This window comes from Mobula hypostoma, chromosome 10 (genome assembly GCF_963921235.1).
Source record: "Mobula hypostoma chromosome 10, sMobHyp1.1, whole genome shotgun sequence".
Classification (NCBI taxonomy): domain Eukaryota; kingdom Metazoa; phylum Chordata; class Chondrichthyes; order Myliobatiformes; family Myliobatidae; genus Mobula; species Mobula hypostoma.
The window spans coordinates 49397429-49420858 of record NC_086106.1 but is presented as its reverse complement, the minus strand read 5'-3'; the positions used below and the strand labels follow the sequence as shown (position 1 = coordinate 49420858).

General features: G+C 40.8%; 1 protein-coding gene across 1 annotated transcript in view; it reads right to left on the bottom strand.

The window, feature by feature from the left end:
• si:ch211-26b3.4 (connector enhancer of kinase suppressor of ras 2) overlaps positions 1–23430 on the bottom strand; it is an 841707-nt gene that overhangs the window by 501593 nt on the left and 316684 nt on the right. The window contains exons 3-4 of the mRNA XM_063060466.1: positions 12044–12246; positions 7919–8006 (exon numbers count right to left, since the gene is read on the bottom strand). Of these exons, the coding sequence (XP_062916536.1) occupies positions 7919–8006; positions 12044–12246 (291 nt within the window). The remainder of the gene's footprint in view (positions 1–7918; positions 8007–12043; positions 12247–23430) is intronic.

Genomic DNA, 23430 nt, shown 5'->3' with positions numbered 1-23430 from the left:
GGCAGCAGACAGATAGCATGGGCTCTCCCTCTCAGCAACAAGTATACCCCTTCGGATGCAGATGGGGGAAGTTGACCTGTCAGGGCACAGTAACAGCAGCCAGGCCAGTGGCAGTGTGCCCAGCTCTGAGGCTCAGCAGGGAAGGGTAAAGTCAGGTAGAGGAATAGTGATAGGAGACACCGTAGTTAGGGGAACAGACAGGAGGTACTGTCGCCCTGAAAGAAATGCAAGGATAGTGTGTTGTCTCTTAGCTGTCAGGGTCAACCATGTATCAGAGCAGCTGCAGGATGTTCTCAGGCAGCAAGGTGAGCAGCCAGAGGTTGTGGTGGACATTTAGTACCAATGAAATGAATTGAATTGAATTGACTTTATTGCTTACATCCTTCATATACATGAGGAATCAAAATCTTTACGTTACATCTCCGTCTAAGTGTGCAATGTGCAATTTATAGTCATTTATAATAAATATTATGTACAACAATATAACATAGAAATACAGTCGTGTCAGCATGAATTAATCAGTCTGATGGAAGAAGCTGTCCCGGAGCCTGTTGGTCCTGGCTTTTACGCTGCCGTACTGTTTCTCGGATGGTAGTAGCTGGAAACGTCTGTGGTTGGGTTGACTCGGGTCCCCAGTGATCCTACAGGCCTTTTTTCCATACCTGTCTTTGCAAAGTTCACATCTAGAGATGCACTGGGCTGTCTGCACCACTCTTTGCAGAGTGCTGCGATTGAGGGAAGTAGGTTTCCCATACCAGACATTGGCAGAAAGGAGGAAGAGGTCCTGCACAGTGAGGACAGATGTTAGGAATGAGGCTGGATTACTCCTGGTGCAGATGCTAGGCAGGGCAGGAATAGAAAGATAGAAAGATGAATGTGTGGCTGAGGAAATGGTACAAGGGATAGGTTTCAAGTTTCTTGGATCACTGGAACATCTTCTGGCCAGTGCTGACCATTTGCACCTTATTTGAATGGGAATGAATATCCTGGCTGGTAGATTTGCTAAGTGCAGTTTGGAAGTGTTTAAACTAGTTTGGCTGGGGGATGGGAACCAGAGCAGCAGATTAAAAAGTGGAAGGATTGAAAGGAAGATAATTAGAGATAAGAAGAGGCATGAGTAAGGTAGTAAACACAATGGGACAGAAGGTTTGAGTCTGAGTATGTTAATATTAGCAGGATTAACATGTGCTCAATATCCACTTCTCATTGCTGCCACATGACCACAGGAGGAGGTACAGGAGCCTGAAGGCACACACACTTAGTGATCAGCAACAGCTTCTTCCCCCTCTATCCGATTTCTGAATGGACATTGAACCCATAAATACTACCTCACTACTTTTTCTGGTACAACTTATTGAATTTAACTATTTAATATAGCTGTTAATTACAGTAATATATGTACTTACTGTAATTCACAGTATTTATTGTGTATTGTAATTTACAGCTGCCACATGACAAGACATTTCATGATACCTTTGCTTTCATCTTTGGTAGCAGCTCTATTTCCATCCTTAGTACCTCTTTTTTCCCTTTTCAGGGTTCTTTTGAAGACCCTGACCTGGCATTACACACTGATTTTGGTTCTTTGCGGGAATGGGACCCGCTCTCAGGGTCTCACGACCAGCTGCTTCTCGACATGCCAAGGACACGGCCTGGAAGACTAGCTCACCTTCAGGGTGCCGGATTTTCATGGCTCTGGAGGCGGGCAGATTCAAGATCCGTGCCACTGCCTAATGTGACGTGGGAGTACACGGAAGATCAAAAGCAGCAAGCTGGGTGCTGACTGTGTGCCCAGAGACCCGTATTCTTTGGGCACAGAGCTCGGAAAAGGCGACGCAACAGACTTCTAACACCATAAATGGGCCAGTTGTTTGGTATGTCTCCCCACTCACTGTGAAACGGGGACACCTCTTTTTCCCTTATTAGGGAGAAAGAGAACCTGTGGTATGTTGAAGTACTGGGTGAACAAGTAGTCTTTGGGGTACTGCAAGTCAGTGTCTTTATTGATGCTTTGCTGCACGCTTGAGTGCTCAGTGGAGGGAGATGCCTTTTTACTGGTGGGGGAGGAGGCGTCACTTTGCTGCTTCTTCTGCGTGGGGGGAGCTGGGGGGGCTTTGGGGTTCTAACATATAACTGTCATTCATTCTTTGGGGCATTCCTCTGTTTTTGTGGATGTTTGCAAAGAAAAAGAATTTCAGGATGTATATTATATACATTTCTCTGACATTAAATGTATCGATTGAAACCTATTGAAAACATATGCTGGTAATATTAAACCTGACTGATTCTGTTTCAGGGTAAGGGTGATCAATTTAGTTCCATCAACTGATCCATGCTCTGTGAAATGGCGGTCATAATAGAGGCTAGTTTGAGAGCGGGACAGAAATGGATGTTTAATGTTAATTATAACTATTAATCGGTGAGTCTCATGTCAGGAGTAAGGAAGTCACTGTGCAGAATTTTTAGTGATAGGATATGAGAATTCAGAAGACCATAGCCTTTTTAGGGACAGCCAGCATGACATTGTGTGAAACAAGTTGCGTCTTACAAACTTAATTGAGTTTTTCAAGGAGGAGACAAAAGTGACTGATGAAGACAGAGCTGTGGATGTTATCCACGTAGATTTTAGTAAAGCATTTGACAAGGTCCCTTGTGGGAGGTTCATCCAGAAGATTAGGATTCAGGGGATCCAAGGTGAATTGGCTGTGTGGATTCAGTATTGGCTTGGCAAAGGTATAGCACAATATAGATCAATTGTAGATATGGGCAGAGAAATGGCAGATGGAGTTTAACCCAGCCAAATCAGAATCAGGTTTATTATCACTGGCATATGTTGTGGGATTTGTTAACTAAACAGCAGCAGCACAATGCAATACATGATAATATAGAAAGAAAATAATATAATAAATAAGTAAATCAATTACAGTAAGTATATACATATAGAATAAATTAAAAAACTGCAAAAACAGAAATAATATATATCTAAGTGAGGTAGTGTTCATGGGTTCAGTACCTGTTTCGGAACTGGATAGCGGAGGGGAAGAAGCTGTTCCTGAATCACTGAGTGTGTGCCTTCAGGCTTCTGTACCTCCTTTCAGACTTTAGCAATGAGAAAGGGGCATGCCCTGGGTGATGGAAGTCTTTAATAATGAACGCTGCCTTTCTGAGGCACCGCCCCTTGAAAATGTCTTGGGTACTAGGGAGGCTAGTACCCAAGATGGAGCTGACTAATTTTATGACATTCTGTAGTGCTTTTAGTACTGTTCAGTACCACCCTCCCTCCCCCCCCTCCACAATACCAGACAGTGATGGAGCCTGTTAGAATGCTCCCCATGATGCATCTATAGAGCTTTTTGAATGTTTTAGTTGACGAAGCAAATCTCTTCGAACTAATGAAGTATACTCACTGTCTTGCCTTATTTGTAGCTGCATCGATATGTTGGGACCAAGTTAGATCCTTGGAACTCTTGATACCCAGGAACTTGAAATTGCTCACTGTCTCCACTTCTGATCCCTCTATGAGGATTGATACATTTTCCCCTGTTTTACCCTTCCTGAAGTGCACAGTCAGCGCTTTCTTCTCACTGACGTTGAGTGCAAGGTTGTTGCTGGAACACCACCCAACTAGCTGGTATAGCTCGCTCCTGTACGCCCCCTCATCTCCATCTGAGATTCTGCCAACAATGGTTGTATTATCAGCAAATTTATAGATGGTATTTGTGTTACACCTGGCAACACAGTCATGGGTTTAGAGAGAATAGAGCAGTGGGCTAAACACACATCCCTGAAGTGTGCCGGTGTTGATTATCAGTGAGAAGCAGATATTATCACCAATCTACACGGATCATGGTCTTCCAGTTAGGAAGTTGAGGGTCCGATTGCAGAGGGAGGTACAGAGTTACAAGTTCTGTGGCTTATTGATCAGGACATGGGAATGATGGTATTAAAAACTGAGTTATAGTCAATGAACAGCATCCTGACATAGGTGTATTATCCAGGTGATCGAAGGCTGTGTGAAGAGCCATTGAGCTTGCATCTGCCATAGACCTATTGTGGCGATAGACAAACTGCAGTGTGTCCACGTCTTTGCTGAGGCAGAAGTTCATTCTAACCATGACCAACCTCTCAAAGCATTTCATCACCATAGATGTGAGTGCTACTGGGTGATAGTCATTAAGACAGCTCACACCACACTTCTTGGGCACTGGTATAATTGTTGGCTTTTTGAAGCAGGTGGGAACTTCTGGCCGTAGCAGTGAGAGGTTGAAAATGTCCTTGAATACTCCTGCCAGTTGGTTGGCACAAGTTTTCAGAGCCTTACCAGGTACTCTATTGGGGCCTGCCACCTTGCAAGAGTTCACCCTGCTTAAAGACAGCCTGACATCGGCCTCCAAGACAGAGATCCCAGGGTCACTGGGATCTTCACAGCTGTAGTTATATTCTCCCTTTCACAGCGGGCATAGAAGGCATTGAGCTCATCTGGTAGTGAGGATTGGATCACAGCTATTGGGTTTTGCTTTGTAGTAAGTAATTGTTAGAGTGAGATTTTTGGGTAGAAGATTCGTTTACGCTTAAGTGACTTTGGCCACCAGACTTCTATTTGACAAAGTACTGTGGATTGAGTTCACAACAATGTGCTTCCTAAGAAGGTGTAAATACCAGATGCTTCTGGCGCCGTAGTTTGACCAGATGCTGTAGTTTCGAAGACAGTATTATTTATACTTTATAAATATTAATTGTCTTCTATGTTAGCACGTAAAATGCCAAATAAATGTATTGTGGATTTAACTTGCATTCCTAAAGGCTGTGAATACCAACCCAGACATGTTGGTGTCAGAAGGAAAGGCTGAAGTCAGAAGGTGTGATGTTTGTATGTAGCTTCAAAAGAAAGCATTGTCTATGCATTTGTCTATAACTTTTTAAGTAGCGATTGCATTTGTGTTTAGCAAATAAATATGGAGCCCACATTGGGCTAGCAGACCTTTCTACCGAAAGCGTCTCCGTCCGTACGATGCCTGCTGTACCTTGTTGTGTGGAATAAAGAAGCTGCTTTGTATCTACCAGTGACTCTGTCTCTCCAGTGATTTCATCCACACCACAACAGTAATGTCCTGTAAACCCTGCCAGAGTTGTCATGCATCCAGTGTTGCCTCTAACCTCGCTCAGAACTATCTGTTCACCCTCTGCAAGTTATACCTGGTTTTCTTGTACAGACTTGGGTCGCCGGCCTTGAATGCTACAGATCTAGCCCTCAACAGATGACGTACCTCCTGGTTCATCCAAGGCTTTTGGTTTGGGAATGTACAGTAAGTCTTCGTAGGCACACACTCATCCACACAGGTTTTAATGAAGTCAGTAACATTTGCAGCATGTTCATCTAGATTCAAAGATGAATCCCTGAATACAGTCCAGTCCACTGATTCAAAGCAGTCCTGTAGATGTTCCTGTGCTTCCCTTCTCCATATATTCGTGGTCCTCACTACTGGCACTGCAGTCTTCAGTCTCCGCCTATACTCAGGGAGTAGAAGTACAGCCAGGTGATCAGACTTTCCAAAGTGAGGGCTTGGAATTGCACAGTGAGCATTCTTGATGGTGGGGTAAAATTCCCCAAAATGATGGTGAAGGCATCAGGGTAATCAGGGTATGCTGTTTTGAGCATGTTGATCCCATTGCTCAGATCATCTGGAGCCTGTTTGACATTGGCCTGAGGTGAATGATAGCTGAAATCTCTCACTGCAGGTAAAACGTCTGGTGAGCAGAAATGGGACATCACTGATACATTTGTCCACCACAAGGAGTTGATCATGAGGCATACACCTCCACCTCTGCTTTTGAGAGCCTCAGCAGCTAAATGTAAAATGTTGCACTTTGGGAGATCAAGCATAAGGGGAGAGTACACTGTTAATGGCAGGACCCTAATAGTGTTAAAGTACAGAAGGATCTTGGGGTACAAGTCTATATCTTCCTGAAAGTGACTATTCAGGTTGATAATGTGGTAAAGAAGACACATAACATACTTGTCTTTATTAGTCAAGAAAATGGGTTCAAGAATTGGGAGGTTATATTGCAGCTTCATAGAACTCTAGTTGGGCAGTATCTAGAGTATTGAATTTTGCTTGCTCCATCATGCAGAAGATGTTGAGGCTTTAGATACAGCATAGAAGAGGTTTACCATGATGCTGCTTGGAATAGAGAACATGTGCTATCAGGAGGGGTTGGGCAAATTTGGGTTGCTTTCTCTGGAGCAGGAGAGATTTGATAGAAGTTTACACAATTATAAAGCTAGTAGTTGGGTGCTACCTTATTCCTCATGGTGAAATTTCTAATACCAGAAGATGTGGCTGCCTGAAATGGTGATGGAGGCAAACATGATAGATGCCTTCAAAAGACTCCTAGGCTGGTACAAGAATGTACAGGAAATGTAATGATATGAACTTTGTGTATTAATTTTTTGAATACTAATTAGGGTTCAGCATATTCAGCAAAGCAGTCTCCCGATGTGGCCTTTTATAGATATACTGCGTCCGGTGCTCCCGATGTGGCCTTTTATATATTGGTGAGACCCGACGCAGACTGGAAGACCGCTTTGCTGAACATCTACGCTCTGTCCGCCAGAGAAAGCAGGATCTCCCAGTGGCCACACATTTTAATTCCACATCCCATTCCCATTCTGACATGTCTATCCACGGCCTCCTCTACTGTAAAGATGAAGCCACACTCAGGTTGGAGGAACAACACCTTATATTCCGTCTGGGTAGCCTCCAACCTGATGGCATGAACATCGACTTCTCTAACTTCCGCTAAGGCCCCACCTCCCCCTCATACCCCATCTGTTACTCATTTTTATGCACACATTCTTTCTCTCACTCTCCTTTTTCTCCCTCTGTCCCTCTGAATATACCTCTTGCCCATCATCTGGGTCACCCCCCCCCTTGTCTTTCTTCCCGGACCTCCTGTCCCATGATCCTCTCATATCCCCTTTTGCCTATCACCTGTCCAGCTCTCGGCTCTATCCCTCCCCCTCCTGTCTTCTCCTATCATTTTGCATCTCCCCCTCCCCCTCCAGCTTTCAAATCCCTTACTCACTCTTCCTTCAGTTAGTCCTGACGAAGGGTCTCGGCCTGAAACGTCGACTGCACCTCTTCCTATAGATGTTGTTTGGCCTGCTGCGTTCACCAGCAACTTTGATGTATGTTATTTGAAATTCAATTTCTTTCTGGGGCAATGGCCAATAATCATGAACAGGATTCCAAGTGACATCAATTGATTTCTGATGTGTCATAGAGTCATAGGGAAGTACAGCACAGAAACAGGCCCTTCAGCCCATCTAATCAATGTCAAAACCATTTAAACTACCTAATCCCATCAACCTGCATCAGGACCATAGCCCTCCACATCCATATACCGATCCAAACTTCTCTTAGACGTTGAAATTGAGCTCGCATGCACTACTTGTGCTGGCAGTTCGTCTACACTCTCACGAGTCTCAACGTGAAGAAGTTTCCCCTCATGTTTCTCTTAACCTTTTCACCTTTCACCTTTAACCCATGACCTCGAGTTGTAGACCCACCCAAACTCAGTGGTAAAGTCCTGTTTGCATTTATCCTGTCTGTATCCCTCATAATTTTATATACCTCTATCAAATCTCCTCTCAATCTTCTATGTCCCAAGGATTTAATATTTTATAATTGTGATATAATATTTGATGTCCTAATCAAAAAAAACTACATATCAGTAAATTGACATCCTTGATTTATGTAGCCTCTGGACAATCAACTATCAAATCACGAACACATTTAAAGTTAAGTAATTACACATGTTATATTACTGAAAACAAAGAAATGTCTCAGTTAGTAATAAAGGGATAAAGGGCATTGTGCCTTAATATGATCCTGGGGATAAAGTGTTTACCACTTACTTGTTGTACAATGGTTGTTAGTTCCAGGCACAGCTGAACAATGTTGTTTTTCAGAAGTGAATATTCTGTCACACTAACAAATGGTGACCTAAAACATAGCAAATAATAATGAATTCCAATTGGACAGTCTTTCTTCCATGTAACTACATTTAGCAAATTACAGATACATCTATTGTATAGTTTATATAACACATATTATATAAATAATTTTCAATTATTATCATAATTCATGGAATCAGAAAACTTATGGCAAGGAGCTGTTCCACTCTGCCTACTAATATGATCCACCCACTCTGGCCGGGGGATCCTCTGAAAAGAAATCAATGCACCTCATATTTTGCGCTTTCCTCTGCTTTGACCAGCTATTTGGCAGCCACTTCGAAATGTTCCTGGAATCAGCTTTAATCACCTTTTCAGGCAGATAACCCCTGATCCTAATAACTGTGAGTACAAATATCACACCCCATAATCGCCAGAGTTTTGGGAAATGATTTTAAATTTATACCTTTGAATAACAAATTTTGCATAACAAATCTGTTTTCTAAGGAGCATCCAGCCAATTTTTCAGGCATTTCCCTAAGAAGTGAATCACCCTCTCTGGTTGCATTGTGGTAAATATCTTCTGAACCCTTGGGTCAAGACATCAAGCTGACGTTCTCAGTCAATTGAATGTACTTAAGACAAATGCAATAACCTCTGTATTAAAACAGGACCTCTTACTCATCTGACTAGGTGTGATGGAGGATAGATGATTAGAAATATTTAAGTGGAGGTAGGAAGATAGATGGATTGAGACCTATGGGCAACTGGTACAAAGGAAGAGTTGAGACCTGGCGTCATGAACATATTGTCAGCAAGAGAGGCTTAAAAGGCCAGGCAACCTATTCCAGTTATTAATTCTCTGTACATTTGTCAATATTGAAATAGCCCTTAGAGATTTCAAAGCAACCAGTTTGGCAACAGGAATTGACCATGAAAGCTCTCAAACTTGCAGAAGGTCACTTGTCCAAGTCATATGAGGAAAGTGGTCAATCGGGCAGTAAGGCAGACATAAACACAAAAGGAAAATAGTTTCCTTTTGGGCTGTAAGCTACCACAGGCAGTAAATCTTATAATCATGTTGCACCCTCATCGAGCTCAAGACAGCTGGATTAAAGTAACTCCTCTCCCCCGAATGGACTGGCTTATTCTGGACTGGTTCCAGAGGACTGGAAAATTTCAAATGTCACTCCACTCTTTAAGAAGGGAGGGAGAGAGGCAAACGTTACGAGATTCTGGACCCGTTAGCCTGACTTCAATGGTTGGTAAGATATCGGAGTCCATTATTAAGGATCATGTTTCAGGCTACTTGGTAAAATATGATAACAGAGGTCTAAATCAATTAGGGGAAATCTTGCTTGACAAATCTCTTGAAATTCTTGGAGGAAATAACAGATAGGATAGTCAAAAGAGAGTCAATGGATGTTGTATACTTGGATTTTCAGAAGGCCTTTGACGAAGTGCCACACATGAGGCTGCTGAACAAGATAGGAGCCCATGGTATTACAGGAAAGATACTTGCACGGATAGAAAATTGACTAACTGGCAGGAGGCAATGAACTGAAATAAAGAAAACCTTTTCTGGTTGACTAATGGTGACTAGTGGTGTTCTGCAGGGGTTGGTTTTGGGATCGCCTCTTTTCACTTTATACATCAATGACTTGGATGAGCAAATTGATGGCTTTGTGGCCAATTTTATTGCTGACAGGTGGAGGGGCAGTTAGTGTTGAGGAAGCAGGAAGTCTGCAGAAGGACTTAGATAAATTAGGAGATGGGCAAAGAAGTGGTAGAAAGAATATCATGAAGGGAAGAGTATGGTCATGAACTTTGATAGAAGGAATAAAGACATAGTCTATTTTCTAAATGGGAAGGAAATTCAGAAATCAGAGGTGAAAAGGGACTTGTGAGTCCCCATGGAGGGTTCCCTGAAGGTTAACTTGCAGGTTGAGTTGGTGGTAAGGGAGGCGAATGCAACATTATCATTAATTTCAAGAGCACTAGAATATAAAAGCAAGGATGTAATGCCAAGGCTTTATAAGGTATTGGTCAGAATGCACCTGGAGTGTTGAGAGCAGATTTGGGTCCCTTATCTAAGAAGAGATGTGTTGGCATTGGAGAGGATCCAGAGGAAGTTTCCGAGAATGATCCCAGGAATGAAAAGGTTAACGTATGAGAAGTGTTTGATGGCTCTGGGTCTGTATTCACTGGAATTTAGAAGAATGAGGGGATCTCACTGAAACCTATCAAAAATCCCAGATAGAGTGGATATGGAGAGGATGTTTCCTGTACCAGGGCAGTCTAGGACCAGAGGGCATAGCTTCAGAATACAAGATCATCCTTTTAGAACAGGGTTGAGGAGGAATTTCTTTCGCCAGAGGGTGATGAATCTGTGGAAATCATTGCCACAGCTGGCTGTGGAGGCCAAGTCATTGGGTATATTTAAAGCAGAGATTGCTAGGTTCTTGATTATTAAGAGCGTCAAAGCTTATGGAGAGAAGTCATGAAAATAGGGTTGAGAGGGATAAGAAATGAGCTATGAGGGAATGGCGGAGCAGACTTGATGGGATGAATGGCCTAATTCTTCTCCTATTGTCTTATGGTCTTATTTTAATTGTTTGACTTTCCTAAATCAACAAAAAATTGCATTTTTATGTTCTCTACTGCATCATAATGGTCAAGGAATTGGTTCCAAACTATAAACGGAGATTTTAAGAAACTTAGATCAAGAGGGTGGCTTTGGGAAAGTTTTTAAAAATAGAGAGATAAAAGATAGTGGGATTAAAATGGATATCACCTTTCAGGAAGTGAATTGCTGATCCTCACAGCATTTTAAGTGATTTTTTTCCCTCCCTGGTCCTTCAATCAAATAACTTAAATCTAAGCTCTCTGTGAACAGAAACTGGTTTGTCCCAGGAGTTCTGCCTACTGTGCGATCTTTAAGTTTAACTTCTCTCAGTTTCTTTCATTTGAAATAACCCAGCCTAACAAAACTCAAATGCTCCAGCTCTGGGAACATTTTTGTAAAGTTTATCTACACTGTCAGATCCTTCCCATAAGGAGATGACCAGAATGTATGTGGCACTTTCATTGCAGGCCAAGTGGTGTGCAAAGCATTTCAAGCTCAGCATCTCTGCTTCTACATTCCCTGCCTTAACCGACCAAGGCACGATTTCTCCTGCTACTTATAAAGGTAAGTGGGTATATGCACCAACAGCTTCCCCAACAACCCAAAGTGACCCTAAACTTCAGTGACCTGTCATTTGTAGTGTTTTCCATTGCCTAGCTCTGCCATCCCAAATCCGCTATCACAAATTTGGGCAGGAGAAAAATTCCCTCTTGCACCATTTTGCCCGTTCAGTCATTCCAATATTATCTTCTTGTGGCCAATAAATTTTTTCAATAGTGCAAACTAATTCATTTCTGGAAAATTCTGAACATGACTCTTATATTTGTCCAAATCATTGACATTGCTACAAGAAGTAATACAGCCAGCACGGCAGTTGCAAAACAACATAGCACATGGATTTCCAGTCATTAAAGTTCCCAATGGTCATTAACATTAAATTTCTCCCACTGAAGGAATTTTAGATCTAACATTTCATGTCTTTGAATCCCTTTGAAGTCAGGACTTTGGTACAAATTACTCAGTGTAATTTCTGCCTCTGATGAACAAGAAGAAAATTCCCCAAAATTCCCCTTGCCTTGAGAGGCTGGAGACATAGACCAGATGGTTTCAGAGATACTACCATATAATTTAATTGTACAATTATTAAAGTCCACCCAATTAAACAACGGAGTCGTGGACAACCATTTCACAGGTTGCTGAAAGGGATAAGCTGAATAGGTTACTGTGGTTTTGGCTACATAGAAGGTAATATGTGACTTTGGTATTCTGCAAGGTGGAATCCTGACTGATGGAATTCACATGCAAGAAAGATTAGCCCAAATGGAAAGCCTCAATGTCTTCCAAGATTCATAGGAAAAGGGAGGTTGGATCTGGGACAAGTATTTGAGTGATTCACTTTTCAAACAATGGGTCAGACATTTAATGACAATTGTTGAGACAGAATATTAACAGCAGCATACCTATCTAGCCAGGCCAATAAGCTCTTGGCAGCACCAATGAGGTCAACCACAGAGGTAAGGAAGTCATTTGGCAGCCTTCTGGAGGTCCTGCCATCATAATGGCCACTCCTTCGTCTACCTGTTATAAAATTCTGTAAATTTTTGGCTGATGAATTCAACTTGTGGGAAAGCGTTCTGAGGTTTTCTGTCTCTAAGCCATAGTTCTGTAAAAGAAAAAAACATGTATATTAATTATCCCCTAATCATATAATTCTTGGTAAAGTATACCCAAAAAGTAGGTCAGATCTAGAAAGGAAGAAGGATAGGAAACTGACTCACAAACCCAACACTTCTCAAAGCCTTCTTCAGCCATAGGTGGACTTTATATGTAAGGGAACTGTTGTATTCTAAGGAAATGCTGTAGTCACTAACAGAAATGAAATGAGCACATACACTGATTTAGTAATATTGATTGAAAAATAAATGTTGGCTATCACACAAGGGTACTATCCTGCTCTTGTTCCACTAATACCATGAGGTTGTTTATGCCCACTTGACAGGATGGGCAGGACCTTGGATTAATATTTTATCCAAATTCCATTGGAGCTTTATGTTTGAAATTAAGCAGAGCCTGAAATCCACTGTTGCCTGGCTACAACACATAACAGATGTTTGCAAAAAATGAGTTTACACTATGGTAATTATCAGTTTATTCTTTTTAATTAAGGGATTAAGATTGGCTGCTAAAAGACAAGAATCCAGTGCTTTGAACATAGTCGACTATTTTGCAGTTTTGTGTGATAAACTGCTTGCCTTGCCAACTGATGTCCTTTTCCTGTAAAGTGAATAAGAAAAACTTTCATGATATTAATACGGTCCTCAAATGCACACATTTCTGGTTAATTGAGGTAGCAAACAATCGATATTTCTGCACTCACTTTCCAATGTGACTTAATTTTTTATTTGTTTTGCTGGAAAGATCCCAATGCTACCAAACTCCCACAAAGCCAAGCTATAGAATATATTGCAACTCCAAAAAACACATTACTTGAAACATACAATTGGTGGGCAACATTTGGAACAAAATTTGGGATCCAAGAAGCTCTGAGAATCAAATATAAAGGGTTTCAAATTCAGACATGTGGACATTTACTCTGCTGTTTGTCACTCTAATACATCAAAGGATTGTCAGACTGTTTCCATTACATGGATTGACGTCTCCATTAAAGACATTAGAGAGGAAATCATTCTATAACCTACTAAATGTACATTCATTAAATGGGAATGTTAATGCTGGTCCTTAAACTAACAACATGTTTTTAGTCTAATTGATCTTGGCTTTGACAGTCGAATAATACTTCTGTATTCAATGTTTTCTGTTTAACTAAACCTATTGATGTTTGCAGCAACTAAAGGGAAGGTCATCGCAAGCCCATAGGTCTGGTCCTTTGATATAGCATTGCAAATATATCCCGCCACTTCTGCTTCAAATATTACTGCAGTGATTTCTGTCTCAGCCATTCTTTTTTACAAACCTTTCCCTGTTCCTTAAAATTCAAAATCCGAGGTGCAAGGGGACTTTGGAGTCATCCTAGAGGATTGGCTAAAGGTTGTGAGGAAGCCCAATGCAATGTTAGCATTCATTTTGAGAAGACTAGTATATAAAAACAAGGATGTAATGCTGAGGCTTTATAGGACACTGGTGAGGCCTCACTTGGAGTATTGTGAGCAGTTTTGGGTTCCTTATCAGAGAAAGCATGTGCTGACTTTGGAGAAGGTTCAAAACAGGTTCACAAAAATTATTTTGGGAATGAAAGGCTTATCATATGAGGGGCATTTGATGGCTCTGGGCCTGTACTCACTGGAAGCCAGAAGAGTCGGGGGCAGGGGGGATCTCATTGAAACCTATTGAATGTTGAAAGGTCTAGACAGAGTGGATATTAAGAGAATGTTTCCTCAAGTGGCAGAGTCTAGGACCAGACAGCACAACCTCAGAATAGAGGGATTTCCATTTAGAACAGAAAGGATGAGTGTGGAAACTATGGAGCTCGTTGCCTCAGGCAGCTGTGGAGGCCAGATCATTGGGTCTATTTAAAGCAGAGGTTGATTGGTTCTCTACAAGTCAGGGTGTGAAAGGTTATGGGGAGAAGGCAGGAGAATGGGCTGGAGAGAGAAGTGGATCAGCCTTGATGAAATGGAGCAGACTCAATGGGCCAAAAGTGGCCTAATTCCATTGCTATGAATTATGGCCTTATGGCCTTGACTTACAATGTTGAAGTTATTCCTCCAAAGAGGGCCATTCCACCTAATAATACTTTTCACTGTGTTTTCTGGGCTGTTTATAAGCTCAAGATGCAATGACATAAATCATAACAAAATAGATTGTCACTGCTGAACTTGCATCTGCATCTCCATGGTGGTGACAATGATAGTTGCTCATTGATTCTGAGTCTCTTTGTGTTCACCAAATCAACAAAGTGCAACTTCAGATCAGCAGAACATCCCCGGCGGCTTCACACAAGTGTAATCACACTGAAAAACTGAGACCATGGCATGTGGCCAAAAAACTGGCCAAGAAGATAACTTTTACGTTGTGTCCCATAAGATGAGAGGGAAGTGAAGAGTTGGAAAGTATAAGCAGAAAGCCCAATGCTTACGATCTGGACAAAAAAAACCAGAGTAGTAAGTTACAACAGTCTGAAAGTCTTGCTAATTTTTAATCTATCGGTTTAAAGGCTTTGTTTTATTTCATATCAGATGCTCAAGTCACATTAATGTGTGTATACTGGGTTTATTGTATAATAGACTGGAGATTTTTTAAGAAAATGAAAGCAGCATTCTTCTAAATGGGAATGGCCTTCCATTCTAACCTAGTGCAAATTGAAACCAGGAATACTTTATTTACAGAGAGATTATAAATACTAGCATTGGATTATTTTGATTTAGTTCAAACATAAAGTCAACCAGGGATTAAAAGTTTTTCTTAATTTACAAAATAACACAACAGATTCACAAATGGGCTTTTAAGAGAGGCAGCTTGGCATCTATTCCCTTTCAATCTACAGGACTTGTACCAAATTCCACCAAACACAATGGACCAAAGATACCCTTACGTTACATATGGAATAATAAATAATGCCATGCCAATATTGTTACAGTTTCAAAACCATTTACTGCATGGGGTTGTGATACCAAAATAGTGTAAAACATTGCCAACTTCTTGTGAGAAATTAGTACAATAATTGCTATTTCTCAATAATTATTATTGTATTAATTTCTCACAAATAATTGGCAATGTATTATAACAGAAGGTAAAATGAAGTCAATGCCTTAATATGGGGACATCCAAAATCTGTTTGCCAGTACGTGGGGAAATCTTTAGCAAGTTAAGAAATCTTGCAAACTCAGTGTAGTTTCTTAACGACCTGAAGGGAACACTGAGAATAGCTGAGGGCATTGTGATGTTGATTCTCTATTGCTCTCTCCCTACTCTGAGAACTATTTCTCACTGACATTATCTTCCTACACAAATTGGATAAAGGAGTATTGGGGGAACATAGAATTGAGATATTGAGATTGAAAATTAGCTTGGACAGTATTAAATAACACAGCAGGCTTGAAGGGCCCATCGTCTATTCCTACTCCATTTTTATATGTTTCTAATAAACAAGCTTAAGAATATTTCCCATCTTGTGAAAATTGGCAATGGGGTGGGAAACTAGAGACAGTGCCTTTGCTCTCAGATCCAGAAAATTTAAAGTATTCACAAATCCACAATGTATTTTCTTTATGGCTGAACATGTCTGCCCTGTGGTAAAAAAAATTCATTGGGTATTTCTTTGCTTTACTCACACCATAGACAGCATAGCCAGCTAAGCAATTATTCAGATTTACTTCCAATCTGGAACAGTGGGTTGACATCTGAGCTAGCTGGACTGAGTAACCTTATATTTTTTTGTTATGCACAATTATTAAATCGTACACAATAAAAATATAACAAAATTGTGATGAGTGCACAGAGATAATTGTGACAATTGCAGAGAGCTAGTGATGAGATAAAACATCTTACAAACAGTAATCACATGCAGCTATCATTTAATTCTGATGTTGAAGGGTAAGTTCTAGTGAAAAGTTGTCAACAGGAAACATGGACTGTTTCTATTTTTTCTCCACAGATGCTACATGACCTGCTGAGTGCCGGTGGCCAAACATTTTAACTTCCATTCCCATTCCCATTCTGACCTGTGCCAAGATGAGGTCACCCTCAAGGTAGAGGAGCAACACTTTATATTCTGTCTGGGTAGCCTCCAACCTGATGGTATGGATATCGATTTCACCTTTTGATGAACAAATCCCCCCTCCTCTTTTCCCCACTCTGACCTATCACTTTTCACCTGCCTATTACTCCCCTCCTCCTTCCCTCTCTCCTATGGTCCACTCTCTTGTCCTATAGGTACTTTCTTCTCCAGTCCCTAACCTTTCACATCCACCTGGCTTCACCAATCACCTTCCAGCTAGACTCCTTCCACTCCCTCCACCTTTTTATTCTGGCATCTTCCCCCTTCCTTCTCAGTCCTGCTCTCAGCCTGAAACATCAACTGTTTACGCTTTTCCACAGCTGCTGTCTGACCTTCTGAGATCCTCCAGCATCTTGTGTGTGTTGCTTTGGATTTCCAGCATCTGCAGATCTTATCATGTTTGAGATTTTCCTATTTTTATGTCAAATTTCCTCCTTTCTCTTTTACCCAAAACACCTGATGAATAAATACCATTTAGCAAAATAAATTAATGATTATGACATTCTTCATTTTGTTTATGATTTTAATTCATGGCAAAGGAATGTCAAACTTTTTCTTAGTCATGAATGGGGCAAATGGTAAACATGTTAAGATAACTACACTGGAGAAGCTTGTTTAATGCATTTTGATTATACTTTGATCTAATACTCCCTTAAGGATGATCAAAGCTTCTTTGACTACTTTGCATTAATATCTTCTAGCTTTTTTTTCTCAATGATATCAATCCACTCCCTCCTGAATACATAAATTAAGTTGAATCAATGATTTTCCTTAACTCTGCCATTTTGACACATTTTAGTGGAAATCTGTTTTTCTACTCAATAAGTCTGCTCAAATCTCATGAATATTTACTCTAAGATCATTGTATGATTCCTTCTTTCTTTTTCAGATATGTAAAGTGATAGCTCTTTAATCAGGACAATCCATAACGACAACACAGTGACTCCAGATGCCCAAGTATCTTGTTTCTGTTGATCAGCTGGTCAGTGAATTTCAGTAATCACAAACTATTTGCATCAATGGAAATTGTTGAGCTGCAGTGAGCCGCTATGTTTGCCTTTCACCTAACTGCAAAGAGTGTACTTGCATCAATCTCCTCAACAAAGTCCCCCTACACGGTCAGCATCAAACCTTCTGAATGCAAATGACATTCTGCAGAAAAGTTCAACAAGTGCAACCCACAGACATACTGAAAGTTTTGTTTTGAAAAATTCTAGCAGTTTCAGACAGGTTCTGACATAGTCATGCAACAAGGGACAGGACAGATAATCTCCTGAGTATAAAAGAATGAGATGTGATCATCTAAAAACATCCCAAATGTTTCATCATCATCATCAGGTGCCATGCCCAGTTTGAGCTTTGACTACCATGGTCCACACACTCCAGTTTCGGGTCAAGTGGATCAATTCATTGGTATTCATTTCCAGTTCTCTGGTTGCTGTCTCTATCATCATTTGTCTTTGCCTTCCTTTTGCTTTCTTCCCTTCAATCTTTCCCAAAATATCATGCATTCTAACTTCTCTTTCCTAATCACATGTCTAATGAAGTTACGTTGCTTTTTTGTGATCTCATGCATTATTTCTCTTTTTGTGCTTGCTCTGTTCATGACATCCTCGTTAGATATTCATTTCGTCCATGATGTTCTTTGCATCCTCTTCAAAAACCACATCTCTGCTGCTTCAATTTGTTTCCTCATGTTACTAGATATTGTCCAACATTCTGATCCATATAACATAACTGGATAGACATAACATTTCAGTACTCTGAGGTGGGTTGTCATGCCTAGTTTAGTGTTGGTCAGTATACTCTTCATTCTTGTAAAGGTGTCTTTTGCCATCCCTATTCTTCTTTTGATGTCCATGTCGCCCCTGCCATCTGATGTCACCCAGCTTCCTAAGTAGCAAAAGTTCTGTACTTGTTTTATGTCATCCCTGTTTATTTTCAGCCTGCAGATAGGATTCTCCTTCTTTTTAGATATCACCATTCATTCTGTCTTTTTGCGATTGATGGATAGACCCATTTTTGCACTTTCTTCAACAACTATATCAATTAAGTTTTGTAGTTCTTCCTCAGTACTTGTAATTAACACAGTGTCATCCGCATATCTGAAATTATTGATGTTTTCGCTGCCAACTTTGATTCCCAAGATGTCTCTTATTTTTTGCAATATTGTTTCACTGTACACATTAAACAAATCAGGGGAGAAAACACACCCTTGTCTAATGCCTCTCTTGACTTTTGTAAACTTACTCACTTCTCCATCTATTCTTACAGCGGCAGTTTGTTCCCAGGACAGATTTCTGATTAGGCGGAGGTCTAAACCCAAATGTTTACATGGCTCAACAGAGTAGATGCTTCCTTTGCCTGGGATATCCAAATTAGTTAGCAGTTGATGATTCAACTGTGCTTAATCATCAAAGAAGGACAATTAATTAAGCGTAGTCCTTTGTTTATAAGGAAAAACATAATAAATAGCATAGCTTCTAAGATCAGAACTGATCACTTCCCATGGCTTTTACCAATGTAAATGAGAGACTCTCAAGTAAAGCTAAGCACTAGATTTCTGCACAGATGATCACTGGCCTCAGGACAATTGTGTACTGCTGGAAAACAAATATTTCATCACCTCGGCTGCAAAATCTACCCCCTGGATATTGCTAAATCCATCAGGCTTTTAATTTTCAAATGCAGGAAAAGGCTGCAGGGGGAAGCAAAAATCCAGGGTATTTTCCTTTTTCATTCAATTATGCATTGAAATGTTAACTGCTTAATAGTTTACTAATGTTTTAAATAGTTTGATCTTTCATTCAAAGTACTTAATTTTGTTTTTGAGTACTTTTTCAATACTGTGTCAGGTACATACACATATCTTAGAACATAGAACAGTACAACACAAGAACAGGCCCTTTGTCCGACAATGTTGTGCTGAACCAGTTAAAAAACAAATCAAAAACACCCTAACACTATCCCTAACACTATCCCTCCCACCTACACCATCCATATCCCTCCATCTTCCCGACATTCATCTAAACATCTCTTAAAAGCCTCTAATGTATTTGACTCTACAACCATACTTTGAGAACAGCAAGTCTGGAGGAGTACTTAACAGGCTCTTAATTCTTGGAGTTGGGCTTGCTTGAAGAGATCCAGTCCTGTGCAGGGCTTGCTGATCATTTGAGGGTCTGCCTTCTGGAAAACCGATCAGGGGCCTGAATTACAGAAGAACAGGCTTGACATGCAGCTGGCCACTGAAATGGGCTTGTCAATTGGAGCAATATCCAAACCATAGAAGGTGAGGCTGACTTCAATGTGAATGGCAGGAAAGATAAAAAAAGCATAAAACTAACAAAAAAGCACAACATAAGGCAAAAATAGCAAAGATCTCAGCATCTGATAGAACTGAGAAGCAAAAGGGGAGGAGCTAAAGTTGGCACCGGGAGTGACTACTTGGTGTTCATCTGTGAAACAGTTTAAATTCTTCTCTTTACTGTCTCTTTTTTCCTTTTCATGGTGGCTGGGGTCCTGTCAGAGGCTGTGATCTGCAGCTGCGCTCAAACTGTGGCTCTTCACGATGGTGGGTTCTGGCTCTCGGAGCTGGAAGCGGCCGAAGGCTTTTCAGTATCTCCAGGAAGCAGACAGGAAGATGTGCACCTTCAGGGTGCAGCCTTGTGCAGTCCTGTGAATGACCCGATTCCTTACTGCTGTGTTGTCGACTGAAGTGTCGCCGAAGATCAGAACATCGAGATCTCTGCGCTCGAGTGATCTCTCTCTCTTTCTCTCCCTCTCTCTCTTGCTGCCTGATTCTCGAGTCAAGGGAGCTCAGATAAGTGACGCTGCAGATTGTACATCGAACCAGCAAGCTGCTGGGCTGCCCTCTGTCTGTCGCAGGAGTGAAACCTCACTCTCGCTCATTACTGAGGGAGGGAGCCCTCGGATGTCAAAGTGTTGAAACGAGTGGTGGTTTCTGATGGGCTCTGGGGCTTTGCTGTTACTTGCATGGTGGGTGGGGGGGAACTGCTGGAATAAGTGGGGCAAGGGGGAGGGGAGGGATGATATTTTGCTGCTGCTTGTGTGTGGGAAGGGGAGGGGGGCTTTGGAGTTCTACATTTTTCTGTCACTTTTTTTGGGATATTCTGTTTTGTGGATGTCTGCAAAGAGTAAGAGTTTCAGGTTATATACTGCCTACATTCTCTGATATTCATTGGAACCACTGAACCATTGAACTACAAAAAAAAGGAAAGCAGAGTTCTTAAATAAATATCAGTAAGTGAAGACGAGAAAATGATAACCAGTGAATGATGTCACCACATGTACTAGAGGAGGATAGCTCAATGGGTATTCAGATAAAACTGATACTGCATCAGAGATCAGACCTCCTGAAAATTCAAATCAGCAACACCATGAAAATACAAAGCCAAAATGACATTAAAACTTGATGAATCTGTGTTAAGTTCCTTTTTAAGGTTTTAAAGGATGCATAAGACATTGGCAAGGCCTACTTTGTAATACTGTAGTTCTGGTCAGATGGAAAGATGTCAATAAGACTGAAAAAGAAAACTTGCAAGGATGTTACAGTGACTTGAGTACCTGAGTTATGGGGAAAAAATGAATAGGTTATCATAGGCGTATCATAGGTGTATCACAGGTGACTGAGGGGAGATTTGATAGAGGCATACAAAATAATGGGGGGTATAGATCAGGTAAATGCAAGCATTTCTCCACTGATGTTGGGTTAGATTACAACTAGAGATTGTAGATTAAGGGTGAAAGGTGAAATATTTTAGGGGAACCTGAGGGGGAACTTTTTCACTGAGAGGGTGGTGTGACCGTAGAGTGAGTTGCCAGCGGAAGTGGTGGATGTGGGGTCGATTTCAACAGTTAAAAGAAATTTGCATAATTACATAGAAGGGAAAGCCATGAAGGGCTATGGACTAGATGCAGGTCGATTGGATGAGGCAGAATAACAGTTTGGTATGGACTAGATGAACCAAAGTGCCTGTTTATGTGCTGTAGTGATCTATCTCTCCATAAAAGGACACTGCAGGATTCTCAAATCTGTTACGGTTTTTATACAGCAGCCAATCGTAAGTAATTTCAGTACTTATGAAAGGTGAGAGAGGGAGATTTGGATATTGTAAACCAATTAGCTTTACACCCGTTGGTGGTTAACTATGAGAATTCATAAATCAGGATAGAATGAGTGAACACGAAAAATTACAGCTGATTAGAGAGCAGTAATGAGGCCTCCTTAGGTTCCCATATATATAATGACATAGAAATCCACATGCACAACTCGGTCAGTGACGGAGAGATAGGCAGGATCGCTTAACCCGTACTGTTTGGATGGAAGGAGACATTAATAGCTTAAGCAAATGGGCAAGCTATTAAACATTTAGCATCATTCTGAATCAGCCGTCCATTCTGAATCGATTATATAAAACAAACAGAAGGAGATAATGAGGCATAAAAATCCAAAGGCATACTAAAAATATCAAGATAAGTGCAGAAAATATCCAAAAATAAATTGAAGGGAACAAGTTTTCATCCATAAAAGCCATTATGGTTGTAGTTAAGCTATTGTACGTCCATACAAAATCCTGGTCAAAGTAAACTAAAGTAAATTTATTTATTATCAAAGTACAGAAATGTCACCATATACTATCTTGAGATTCATTCTATTGTGGGCATTCACAGTAGAACACAGAAATACAATAGAGTCAATGTATTACTTGCAGTCCTTGTAAGTCCATAAGATGTGTAACCAGTTCAGAGTTGAGATGAGTGAAGTTGTCCATGCTAGTTCAGAAGTCTAAGGTTTGAAAGGTAGTCACTGTTGCTGAGCCTGGTGGTGTGGGACCCAAGGCTCCTGTTCCTCCTCCTTGATGGCACCAGTGAGAAAGAGCATGGCCTGGACTGGGGAGGGTCCTTGACGATGGACACTGCTTTCTTGTGGCAGCACTTGTGTGGATGTGCTCAGTGGTGGGGAGAGCTTGACTTTGCCTGCGATGGACTTGACTGTGTCCAACACCTTTTGTAGGCTTTTCTGTGAATAGGCATTGGTGTTTACATACCAGCAGTGATGCAACCAGTAAGAGTTCTCTCTACTGTGCATCCATAGAGGCTTTCCAAAGTATTAGATGACATGTCAAGTCTGTGCCAACTTTTAAGGAAGTAAAGGTGCTGTCGTTTCATCTTTATGATAGCACTTATGAAGATGGTCGTTATCTTTATGATGGCACTTATGAACTGATCCAAAGACAGATCCTCTGATCTGATAGCACCAATGAATTTAAAGTTACTGACCCTCTTCACCTCCAGTCCCCTATTGATGACTGGCTCATGGACCTCCGGTTTCTTCTTCCTGTAGTCAATAATTATCTCTTTGGTTTTGCAGTCATTGAGTGAGAGGTTGTTGTTGTGGCACCATGCAAGCAAATTTTCAAACTCACTCTGAGATGTTAGTTCCACACCACCTTTGATTCAGACAACATTAACAAACTTATATATGGCTTTGGAGCTATACCTGGCTACATGCTCATAGATATAAAGCAAGTAGAACAGGGGCTAAGAACACAGACTTGTGGTGCACCTGTGCTGAAGGAGATTGTGGAGGAGTTGTTGCCAATCCATACTGACTGGATACTGATGTACTGTTGGAACTTCTGCCCTAGATTTCACTGATACAGGCCCATTTCCCAGAATTGCCAGCTGCAGTCACCCCAAGCCTAGACTTTTCAGGTTAAATAAGTGGAATGAAACATCACAGATACCAGCTGTAAGACATAACAAGGCCTAACAGGGCATGTAACGGAATCCCAACCCACTACAACTTTCCTGAAAAGAATTACTAATACTCTTTATGTATTAGTCAAATCTATCAAAGGCAGAAACATTTAAAGTTATTAAAAATAAAATATATCATGTAAAATAAATAACTATTATTTAAAAATTTAAAACTAAATTAGCTAAAATAAATAAAACCATCTTTTAAAAAAGAGCCTTTCTATTATTCTTCCTTACAAGTCTGTAATCTCCATTGAGGTTAAACCAGACCACTCCACAGGATCCAAGGGATAATTCCCCAGGGCCAGGATAACACATATGCTCATC